This window comes from Pectinophora gossypiella, chromosome 29 (genome assembly GCF_024362695.1).
Source record: "Pectinophora gossypiella chromosome 29, ilPecGoss1.1, whole genome shotgun sequence".
Taxonomy (NCBI): domain Eukaryota; kingdom Metazoa; phylum Arthropoda; class Insecta; order Lepidoptera; family Gelechiidae; genus Pectinophora; species Pectinophora gossypiella.
The window spans coordinates 279,500-292,408 of NC_065432.1; the positions used below are offsets into that span (position 1 = coordinate 279,500).

General features: G+C 40.4%; 1 protein-coding gene and 1 long non-coding RNA gene across 3 annotated transcripts in view; one reads left to right on the forward strand and one right to left on the reverse strand.

Moving 5' to 3' along the window:
• The window catches only part of LOC126379659 (uncharacterized), a 150,018-nt gene that overhangs the window by 57,163 nt on the left and 79,946 nt on the right, over positions 1-12,909 (forward strand). The window lies entirely within an intron of this gene.
• Positions 124-12,755, reverse strand: LOC126379384 (uncharacterized). The gene is made up of 9 exons (XM_050028118.1): positions 12,330-12,755; positions 11,543-11,623; positions 10,678-10,824; positions 10,475-10,579; positions 9,965-10,386; positions 9,479-9,872; positions 9,024-9,256; positions 8,573-8,639; positions 124-1,251 (listed from the first exon to the last, which is right to left on the reverse strand). Exons 1-9 carry the CDS (start codon positions 12,610-12,612, stop codon positions 143-145), a joined length of 2,841 nt encoding a protein of 946 aa, XP_049884075.1. The 5' UTR covers positions 12,613-12,755; the 3' UTR covers positions 124-142.

A 12,909-nucleotide genomic window follows, 5' to 3' on the forward strand; every position in this document is an offset into this window, starting at 1 on the left:
CGACTTTAAAACAAGAAAGTACCTATTTCAAAGTCTCAGATAAACGTACAATCTGTAGAAAATAATACCGAACCCGGAAACAAGACCTACTGACCTCAATAAGTTAGGGCTTGTTTCGTAGGGTTAAAAAAAATGTGAGAAGTTATTTATTAAATGATTTATTTTTCAATTTTTTACAATATTTTTTAAGTGCCATTTCTTGCATGGGCGGTAAATTTTTTTTTAGTCGAGATAAATCAGTGCCCTTTAATATACGATTTATTACATTGCACCAATTCATTACTGAGAACCTGATGGTAATAATTATAAATTTTTCAAGCACCCTTGATCTGTGTTCGGTACAGTTAATAAAATCAAATGAATACTTGGATACTATTAATGATTTGATATTTTGTAAAATATTGTTGTTATGACCATTGTTTTCCAAGTATTCATTTGTTTCAGAGATAACTGCACCGAAACACCTTACAGCACCTTCAGATGGGTAGCATAAACGGTTTTTGTTTTTAGAGAATTCTCTGTGACTGATCCATTCATGTAGGTCATTTTCGTCACTTGTAAAGGATTTTTTGCAGACATCACATGACAATTGCAATTTCCGCACTACCCATCCTGCAGTGAAGGCCCGAGAGTGCATATTAATACGTTCTCTACGGGCCTGCTCCACTATTTTTTCTATGCTTGAAACCGAATGACCCGGACCGCTACTTTCTTTTTCGTTGAATAATTGTTTTAAATTTAATATTGGGTTTGCCGGGTCATCTTCACAATTAAATGTATCTTTGTGGAATTGTAGAAACCTGGTTATCAATAATGATTTGAATGTGCTTTGGAAACTGTGGCAGTTAGGGTCATTATTTCTATAATTATAGGCCCTTACCTGGCCAAAGAAGTTTTCAATAGGATCAGAACTAAAAAATCTTGGCCTCAGAAGTTTTACACCCTGACCTTTTAAAATCTGCCACAGTCTCATGTAGGACTCTAATGTGGTTATAAAGTTTTTTATAGAAGGCACTGATTTTTCCTTACCACTTCCATCCACAAATTTCATTTTCTTTAAATGTTGAATGGCTTCTCGCCAAAAATCGTGGTGCTGAGAGTTTTCAGTAACAGCTAACCGCAGTGGCTTTTTCGCTGCTTTGGCACCAGTGGCAGCTCCATTGACGCTGTCAAATAATTTATCCAAAAACAACACAGTTTCTGCCGTATTTTTCAATGTGTCACTTACTGGCTTGCCATCAGCGTAGTGAGCTGAAAATAAATTCGCCACAATATAACAACTGAACTGAATAGTTGTAACTGAATAGTTGAATACAGGCACTTATCAGTGAAAACTGCCTGCCTGAGTTAATAATAATAATAATAATATGAGATCAATTTAAAAAATGATGAGAAAAATTAGATAGAGAGGCTCATTGGCTAACAGAAACACCCCATGTACCTATCTTCAGCGATTATTTACGGTTTAGGAGATATGATCCATTTTGAACCTTTTTCAAGATTTTCTTCCTTACTTCAGAAATCATTGTTTTGTAGCTATCTCTTTCTTAATAATTATTTTATTTTACATAATACCTAATCCTAAGAAAGTGAATCACTAGCTGAAAAATTAAAAAAAAAACAGCCAAATGAAAGAAAAATAGTTATTGGATGTCAAAGTGAGAATTCGACCAAAATTGTTACAGTTGTTAAAACTTCGCCGACGAATAATAAACACTTGAGGTTGTCATGGACCCTAAAGGTATTTCTAAAAACTGCTCCATTTAATACGCTTTTAGAAATATCCTGAAAAAGTACCCTTAATAGGAGCAAGAAACTAAGTAATTGGCCCTCAAAGATTGCAAAACAGATTTGAAGGAAAAATTGACATTCTCATACATTGTAGCTGCTTCTTTCTAAAGTTGTTAAAGGTGCTCAATGACACATTTCTTAAAAAAAAACACGCTCATAATCGCTAACAGGGTAGTGGCAACGGTCTGAAGACAAACTCACAATCACTTTGGTATAACTGTGCTTACGCTTACTTTAAGTTACAAAATTTACTTGACAATATTAGAATGCACCACGATGCTGATCCTCCTGGGTATATCGTAGAAATCCTTTGTGTCAACATAATGGACTTATGCAAGTTTAAAATACTTACAAACACCAAAAGTGACTGCAAGTTTTGTCTTCAGCTTGTTGCTATGTCTACCCTGTTGGGAATTAGGAGCGTGATAATTTATGTATGTCGATCCAGAGGCCCGGGTTCAAATCCCGGTGGGGACATATCACAAAAATCATTTTGTGATCCCTAGTTTGGTTAGGACATTACAGGCTGATCACCTGATTTTCCGAAAGTAAGATGATCCGTGCTTCGGAAGGCACGTTAAGCTGTTGGTCCCGGGTACTTAGTGATGTAAGTAAGTAGTCGTTACATGAGCCATGTCAGGGGCCTTTGGCGACTCAATAGTAACCCTGACACCAGGGTTGATGGGGTTGGTAATCCACCTCACAATCACAACTCACACTTTAGAAGATATGTATGTTTTTACTTAAAATGTGTTATTTACCACCTTTAAGAACGTTAAAAGGAACTGCATGACAACCTCATGTGGTTATTATTCTTCTGCAAAGTTTTAACAACAGTAAGAATTTTGCTCGAATTCTCACTTTGACTTCCAATATTTATTTTTTTATCTTTGATTTGGCTTTTTTTATCTTTCAGCTAGTGGTCCACTTTCTTAGGATTAGATATGATGTAGAATAAGAGAATTATTAAGAAAGAGATAGCGACAAAGCAATGATTTTTGATGTAAGGTAGAAAATCTAGAAAAAAGTACAAAATGTGTCATGTCTCCTAAACCGTAAATAGGTAAATATCAAAATGTGCCATGTTTGGTGGCGAACTTAGGTTCCTTTTTTAATTACTTAACTTACTACTGTAGCAAATAAAAAAAAACAACAAACAAAAGTAAAATGCGATTAGTACCCCGAGTCCTCAAGAGATGGCGCTAGTGGTATTTTAGAACGCGGTAACGAGATGTTTTTGCCGATCCAATAAGATAAACCTCATATATTCCAATTGTATTCTAATACCTACCTCAGTAGTTTTACTTCTACTATAGTAGCTTGCTCCGGTAACTACTATAACCAGGATAAAACTGCTCGTGGTTCTCAATACTGCTTCCGCCGTGTGCCAGCTTCTGCCTAGGACTAGCATACAAAGGGACAGTTGTACGCGACGAACCGCACAATAAACTGTTTCTTCACATCCCGGCTGTTTACTTTCCACTCGCCGACCGGCTCGACTTGGCTATAAAGGACCCCACTCACTACACTGGCGACCAACGCGGGCAAGCCTAGTCAGCCCCAATACATCACGAGATCAGGAAGACAGACCACCACTACTGTACAGACACCTCGACGGAAGATGGCTTTATCACAAGACCAATTCCGAGAACTGCTACAGCACAACCAGCAGCAGCAACGTGAGCTAATTAACGCGTTCACTTATGGGAAGAAGAAAGGCAACATGGCTGATTGCAAGGTGCATTTCTATGGCGAAAAGCAAGCTGAAGCCGTTGATGCATTTTTCTCTGCACTTCTACTTTTTAAGGACCTTGAGGGTATCAGTGACGACGATTTTCTGAAGGGCTTACCACTGGTCTTACACAAAGAAGCTGGACTCTGGTGGCGAGGCGTCAAAGGGGATATAAAAACTGTCTCCGAATTTGAGATACAGCTGAAGAATAAATTCGCACCCATGATGAATGCCCAAAGTATCTATGAAGATCTATACACCATCAAACAAGGAGCCAACGAGCCTACTGAATCCTTCCTTGATAAGAAAAAGTCGTTGTTTTCTTTGCTACCTGAGCCCAAGCATCCTGAACACCAGCAGTTGAATATGATCTACCACTTGCTCCGCCTGGACATTAGAGACAAAGCACCGCGTAATTCTTTTAATACTTACGATCAATTGATCGAGTCGGCGTACAATATTGAGAAAGTCTCGAGAGAGAAGAAGTCTACATATAGCACTAATCCACCTAATATTTCTCGCAAACCTACAAAGATACGATGTCAGTTCTGCAAGAATCCAGGTCATACTATTGAAGAGTGTCGCAAGAGACTGAAGAAGGTAGTAAACGACACTACTCATCCTACATCTCACCAGGCACAAACTCAAGCACCATCACCATCGCAACCTAAGTTTTCGTGCTACGGATGCGGTACACCAGGCGTTGTACGTACCAACTGTCCTAATTGCTCAGCCAAAGCCTCTAAACCGATCAAAGAAGAAGAAGTTGGATTTTGCGCTCTTAGTGTCCACATTGAAACCAAGCCTCGACCAGTTATACCAGCTGTGATTGGCGGTATTAAAGGCTACCCATATATAGATACATGCGCTAAGACTAACGTAGCGTCTTACTCACTGTATCGTCGTCTATTGGCAGAGGGGCACAGATTTAGATCGGAACATGTTAACCTGACATTGGCGGATGGTATCACAAAGAAACGTACCGTTCACGTCGTTGATGTGGATGTCGAAGTGAACCGAAGAGTGTTCCAAACCAGCTTCATGGTACTACCCGAATGTAAGGACAACAAAACGCTTCTGGGAATAGGGTTTATAACCCAGGCCATGATGGTCCTGAACGTACCACAGTTCACTTGGTACTTTATTGACGACCCTGACGATGTGAACGAGTTGTTTACTGAGGACTTTGTCATATTCAACACTCGCACTGCAGGTGGAGCTAGGAGAGGAACCACAGACGCTGGAGGGATTTATGCGGCTTGTGCTCCAGTTACTACTGCTCCTGCGCCGATAAATATTGACCATGATGACGTCTCGATTCCGGAGACAATAGGAGATGCAAATCTACCAGAGGATACTGTTGAAGAAGCAAGACCATATTCTTTGATACCGAATCAACCTCACCCTGCGAAACGAATAAAAATGTTATTCGATGGTTACTCGCCCATGCTGGACTACATGTTTGAAGATGCCAAGCAGAATGCACAAAGATTGGATGTAGACTTGTCACCACGCTCAAGAACCCTGTTTGCAGCTACTACAGACCATCGCACTGATGTAGGCATAAATGCTTTGGACATACAGCTACCACCAAATGACACGTTGAGTATTGACCAACAGGAACATCTAAAATGTTTACTTACGTCCTTTGAAGACGTGTTTATTCCCAATGGCGAACCTGCAAAGCATGTGGAACACATCATCAATACAACCGACAAAGGCCCTATCTCAGTTCCACCGTATCGGTTATCTCCACCCCGCAGAGAGATTTTACGTAAGCAAATCAACGAAATGGTACAAGATGGAATAATCGAACCCCGCATTACACCATGGGCAGCCCCGGTGGTACTCGTGCCCAAAAAGAATGGAGAAATCAGAGTCTGTGTTGACTACCGTCGACTAAATTCAATCACAGTGGCCGATACTTACCCTATTCCGAGGATTGACGATCTCCTTCACGAAGCGAAGCCAACACTATTTATGTCAAGTCTGGATCTAAAATCAGGTTACTGGCAAATTAAGGTCAGAGAAGAAGATGTAGACAAGACTGGTTTCATCACGCCTTTCGGGATATACGTGTTCAAGCGGATGCCTTTTGGCTTGCGAAATGCACCTGCGACCTTCCAGAGGCTTATAGATCGATTCCGCGTGACCCTAAATGACGTCAAACTCCTTGCTTACCTGGATGACCTGATTGTGTTCTCCACCTCCTTCGATGCACACCTCGCAGACCTGTCGAAAATATTTACAAAAATGCGAGAATACAACATCACGGCGAACTTGAAGAAATGTAGATTTTGTAGTTCGACTATAAAATATCTGGGTCACTACATTACACCATTTGGCCTAAAGGTTGACTCAGAAAAAACAGCTGCCATAGCTAGTCTCCCAGTGCCTAATAACCTGCGTCACCTACTCACCTTTTTGCAAACATGCTCCTGGTACCGACGCTTCATCTGTAACTTCTCTGCAATTGCAGAACCTCTCACCAAACTCACTAAGAAGGGCGCCGTTTGGACATGGACTTTAGAGCAGCAGAAGGCTTATGATGAACTCAAACATCGTCTCACGACTGCACCCATTCTGCGTCAGGCGGATGAGACTAAGCCTTTTATTATTAAAACTGACGCCAGCAGCTACGCTTTGGGAGCAGTTCTAATCCAGGGGGAGGGAGAAGACGAACACCCCGTTGAGTATGCGAGTCGCCTTCTGACCGCCGCTGAAAGAAATTATTCAACGACAGAAAGAGAAGCTCTAGCGGTTGTGTGGGCCGTTACAAAGTTCAGAGGTTACATTGAAGGAGTGCCAGTCGTAGTAATCACAGATCATCAAGCTCTGAGGTGGCTTATGTCCCTAAAATCACCCACCGGTAAACTAGCCAGATGGGCACTACAGCTGCAAGCATATGACATTGGCATACAGTATAAACCTGGCCGTACGAATGTCGTAGCAGACACGCTTTCACGCCCACCATGCACAGAAGAAAATAGAGCAGAATGTGGTACCTGTGCAGTCTCTGTTGATATGCCTACCCGAAGCCCTAGTGAGATCCGCACAGAGCAGCTAAAAGACGTGTCCATAGCCCGAATCGTGGAAGCACTGGAAAAAGGGAATAATGAGGACGCTACGTACTGGTGTAATAAAGGTTACTTACTCGACAACGGACTCCTATATCGTCTAGCACCTGACTCCGACTCAGAAGAAGCTCAGCTAGTTGTACCTGAGCATGAATGGGCGAATATACTAGCCGCCTACCATGATGACCCGATGGCTGGACACTATGGTGCCGAGAAAACCCATGCCCGAATTTCGAAGCGATACTTTTGGAGAGGAATGCGCAAATTCATAGAAGCGTATGTGCATAATTGTTTAGCTTGCCAACGCTACAAACCCAGTAACCTCAAGCCGGCGGGTTTGCTACAAACAACGACCATGAATAAGAGATTCGAGACAATATCCACTGATCTCTTCGGTCCACTTCCAAGCTCATCAGATGGGAAGACTTGGATAATGATTGTGCAAGATAATGCAACTCGATGGGTGGAATTATTTGCATTGCCAAACGCTACAGCAGAGACTTGTGCCGAGACTCTGATCAAAGAGATTATACTCCGATTTGGTGTACCAAGACGTATCACAAGCGATAATGGAACGCAGTTCATTAGTGCTGTAATGCAAAAGATGTGCTTTTGTTTAGGAATCAAACACAACTTCACTCCTGTCTACCACCCCCAGGCCAATCCAGTAGAAAGACGGAATAGAGATTTGAAGACGCAGCTCGGTATCCTAGTGGAAAGCCAACACAGTAACTGGCCAGAGAAGCTCCCGAGCATCCGCTTTGCTATGAACACCGCTGTATGTTCCTCCCTTGGACAAACTCCTGCATACCTGACGTTTGGTAGAGAACTCAGGACTATAGATGACATACTGCATGATTTTCGTCAAATCGTTCTCTCTGAAAACTTCATCGCTGAAATCACTCCTAAGCTGTTGAATATGGCTGACACTATGAAGAAAGCAAGAGAGGTACAAGAAATGAAGGAAGAAGCTCGAAAGGAATATTTTGATAAGAGTCGTAGAAGCAGTCCGCAATACCAAACAGGGGATCTGGTCTTAGCAAATGTTCACCCAATAAGCAGAGCTTCTAAAGGCTACAGTGCGAAATTCACACCTCGACGAGATGGACCATACCTTATAGTGGAACAAAGCGGGCCTGCTTCCTATAAACTTGCCAACACAGATGATCCTTCTTTTGTGATCGGCACGTACCATACCTCTGCGTTGCAACCATACAAGAGCACTGGAAGCGTACAACCATTGCCAGCTCCTGTACAGCCGCTTAGGAAGAGAGGACGACCACGCAAACAGAAACATTAAATTTTCCAGTTTCATCGTCGTGACTACTTCAGAAACTGAGGGGGAGGTTGTAGCAAATAAAAAAAAACAACAAACAAAAGTAAAATGCGATTAGTACCCCGAGTCCTCAAGAGATGGCGCTAGTGGTATTTTAGAACGCGGTAACGAGATGTTTTTGCCGATCCAATAAGATAAACCTCATATATTCCAATTGTATTCTAATACCTACCTCAGTAGTTTTACTTCTACTATAGTAGCTTGCTCCGGTAACTACTATAACCAGGATAAAACTGCTCGTGGTTCTCAATACTGCTTCCGCCGTGTGCCAGCTTCTGCCTAGGACTAGCATACAAAGGGACAGTTGTACGCGACGAACCGCACAATAAACTGTTTCTTCACATCCCGGCTGTTTACTTTCCACTCGCCGACCGGCTCGACTTGGCTATAAAGGACCCCACTCACTACACTACTTACTTAACTTAATTTAGGTTCCTTAACCTAATAGTACCAAACTTGGCACATTTTGATATTCACCCAAATAATCGTTGAACATATATGGGGGTGTTTCTGGTAGCCAATAAGCCTCTATCTTTTTTTTCCATCCATGCAAAATTACAGATTTCAGGTACGAACAGCTATGTCTTGAACAGAGACACTAACATATTGAAACTAAGGGTTAATTTATTTACTTACAAAATTTTGCAGTATAGGACAGGGCCGCAGATACTGTACTGCTGAACACCTTTACACAGTTTTTGACCTAGAAACGAAAAGAAAATAATAATAAACCGGCAACTCGCGCGCAGAGTTCCACAACACTATCTAATGAGACATTATTGTTGTATGGGAGCACCGCTTGATTTAATTATATTTTTAGTAGTTTTTGTTCTTATAGCGGCAACAGAAATACATCATCTATAAAAAAAAAATAAGTCTGTAGCTCTTACGGTTCATGAAATACAGCCTGGTAACAGACGTCTGGTAACAAAAGGTACCCAATCACGAAACAAAGTCTTAGTAATTGGGTACCGTTTTTTACCTTTTAGGTACAGAACTCTAATAGCAAACTTTAGCATACTATAGATTCTTAGTTCACCCCTGTCAACTGCAGTTTCTGTAGTAGGTTTTGATTAAAAGTAATTACCTTCATTTTCTTTATTTTTTCTGGAATTACATGTTGGTCCGTCAAATTGTGGAGCAGCCTGGCTTCGGTGTGTTCACAGTCAGTTTTGTATACATCTACAATATCACTCCACTTTGATATTTTGCCATCAATGGTGATATTTTTATTCAGAAAATTATTTCTTATGCCCTTTATCAGGTGTGGAGGGTCATAAATGATGCTCAGCTTGACATCATTGATTGTGACTGTGCCATCTGAAAACGTAAAATAAACAATTATTGATTTTACCTGTAAATTCCCATATAGTTGGCTAACACAAATATGTTATTATATAGTATGTAGCGTAAGTCAGGAAATAACTATTCTTTGCATCCACTTGCGGCTTCACTCGATAAGTTAGACTTTAAACTATCTCCATTCCTTTTGTCTCAATGCATCCCGACCTTGTAGGAGTGAAGAAGTAACTGAGTACCAACCTGGAGGTACATCTGCCAAAAGCTGATCCCGCCTAGTATCCTGCCTTAAAGAAGATAATGTAGACTGGAATGTAGAGCCTTGGTCACATGATATTGCTATCGGCTTTAATCCGCATTCCACAACTGCAGCAATTATGTCTTTCAAAATAATTTTCAGCTCTACCCCCGAGGTGGCGCCTTGGCAAAAGTAGAAAGATATTGGTTGCTGCCACTTGTAGACTGCTCCACGCAACATAAACACTAGCGCGTGGTCAGCAAATTGGCGCTTTTTTTCTTTCAGCTCTACAAAGCCTGTGATGGTATCCTGTTTTCTGTTGTAAATAAGGGCTGTGTCTAATGACATTTCATCGAAGATGACTGTACACAACTTCTTGCGTTCATTCCATGTCCCAACCTGCAAACACATACATGTTTAATTATTGCAACACAAAGCAAACTTTATTATTTATACTGGAGTTTAGCTGTAAGATTGTGTTAAATACAAACCTCCTTCTTGATTAACCCAGTGACTTGCGAACTAATTCCCGTATGAATCGAAAGCTTTTCAATCATTTTATTTAATGTTGTTTTTGAAGGCAAAATAAATATACGATGTAAAAATCGGTAACCCTTTGGACTTTGTTTCATGATTGCTAAGGCAATCATTTTTTCTTCAGTTGTAAACCGGCGTCCTTTTTTTCTCTTAGTGCAAAGTCTTGTTTGCATTAATATTATCTTTGTAGCATATGGATTTAAGTTTTTAGTCAATTCTTCAAAAGCCTGCCCTTTACTGAATTTTGCTGCATCTTTGGCTCTTTGAAAATAGTCTGCTTGCCTTTTTGCTTTTTGGTAAGCATCATAAATTTTTTGCCCCATAGGCGTCAAATCTTTTACTTTCGAAATCACTCGCTTTCTTAGTTTTACTGATCCTGAAATTCATTATTACCTTTTAGTAATGCTGGACAAAATAAGGGTATTAAAAAAATATTCAATGTACAAGAAAATCTATTTTCTTACCCGAGACTTGTAATGTGGTTTGGACTGGTGTATTTACAGTGCATCCACCACTAGGTCCTGGTATAGGCTCTAGGGTAATGCACCCTAATCTGTCTTCTTTAATATCTATTCACAAAAATATAAAAACTGTATTAATAAGATGATTTTAAAAATCTTTTACATGTTCCTTGAAATCTTTGTGCTAGAAAAAACTATTTACTTACCCGAGATTTTAACTCTGGCTTGGACTGATGTATTTCCGCTTAAGTTGTGTTTGCTCATTTTTATAGAGCCTTCACTCTGTCTTGGTATAGGCTCGTAGCTAATGCCACCCAACCCATCCTCTTTATGGACTTGATTCAACGGTATCTCTGTACACAAGAAACACATTTTAATAAATAATGTAATACATAACGGCCCCGATTCCTGCAGACATCTCTTAATTTTACTTTAAGTTATACCTGTCATTTTCTTATCCGCCGAAAAGGAAAGGGACGGATGATTGACAGCTCTTAATTTTAGGAAGAATGAGTAAATAAATGAATAACCCGGGCGAATTTTTAGACTGTTGTTTTAGATTTGTGCTTAAAATTGACGTGAACATATACATAAACAGCCTATATACGTCTCACAGCTGGGCACAGGCCTCCCCTCAATCAACCGGAGGGGGTATGGAGCATACTCCACCATGCTGCTCCACTGCGGGTTGGTGGAGGTGTTTTTACGACTAATAGCCGGGACCAACGGCTTAGCATGCCCTCCGAAGCACGGAATCATCTTACTTTTTCGGACAATCAGGTGATTCAAGCCTGAAAAGTCCTTACCAAACAAAGGACAGTCTCATAAAATTATCCCGTTTTTTTCACAGGGTCCGCTACCTAACCTGAAGATTTGACAGATCCGGTTTTTACAGAAGCGACTGCCTGTCTGACATTCCAACCCGCGAAGGGAAAACCAGCCCAATACAGGTTACGTCACATACCTCCGAAAATGCATTTCTCGGGAATGTGGGTTTCCTCACAATGTTTTCCTTCACCGCAGAACATGTGAAAAAATATAATTAATTATATCTAAAAAAAACTAACATACCTTTCAATATTCTATTACAGTATGAGTGGTCAAAGTGCTGTTCTCGAGAGTAATTATGCTCAATCCGGGGATCTTTATTTTCTGAAACATATATCAATATAATATAAAACAATATGTAACTGCAAAGTTGTGTTAGGTATATCAAACAAAATTAATGCAGTTTGGTGGGTGGGGCTCTGTCTGTTTTGTTTAACATAACATGCTACTAATTGATAATTAAATGTAAACGTAAGTTTTATCATAATTATAAAAGGCATTTTGTGCGAAGACATAATATCCCACCCACCCTTCTATTTGAACCCAATAAAACTAGGGAAATTTACAATTTTGGTCAACTCAAATCTTAACCAAAATTAAATGAAAGAAGTTATGAAGAAGAATGAAAGAAGGCAATATGAGGATACCCTACATTATATAAAAGAAAGTTTAAATTCGCTAAAATACAGTGCAGAGTGGTTAGCATGTAGTCTTTACTACATGTGTGAATGCCTAAACAGATTAAAATGTGAAGTAATAGTCTTTTCGTGGTCGATGAAGTTGCGGGCAAAAACTAGTTATTTATTCAAATCATTCAAATATACCTAAATTGGCTTTCATTTAAATATACCTATCTAGCTTATTGGTGGTAGGGCTTAAGGTGGACCGACGATCTGGTGAAGGTCGCGGGAAGCCGCTGGATGCGGGCAGCGCAGGACCGATCGTCGTGGAGATCCTTGGGGGAGGCCTATGCCCAGCAGTGGGCGTCATACGGCTGATGATGATGAGCTTATTGGTTGTAAATACTTACCAGTAAGATACTTGTTGGATGGTATTCCACTAACAATCTCTTCTTCAGTGAATAGAGATGGGTACGCCTTGCCTAGTAGATGGGATTTTGCAGTAACGAATTTACGTTCGAAATGCTTTTGACACACAAAGAGCTTCGAAAGTTCAATTCTTGGTGTATCTTTTAAATTAACCTGGTCTTCGAGGCACTTTAACCACTTATTGAGTCTTTTCTCAGTGCATGGAAAATGATGCAAAACAGCGTCCTGTCGCGAACTTTTGCAAACACAGCACTTGTAATACATTTTCAACGAAAGAAAACGTATGCCAAAAGATTCACTGGGCTTTGTATTACAAGATAAAGTGGAGAGGATAAGCACAAATACACTTCACTCGATCACACAGTACCTTGTAATGATAAAAAGTTTGAGATTTTTTTTTTAATGGCCGGCCGGAAAACATGGCTGTCACCGCTAACCAATCACAGGCCAGCATAATTGTCATACGTCATTAAAGAAATATGGCGCCTATCGACAACATCCGTTCTACGCAGATTACGCGGCGTGGTCAAATCGATGAACTGAAATAGAAAGGTACTTTAT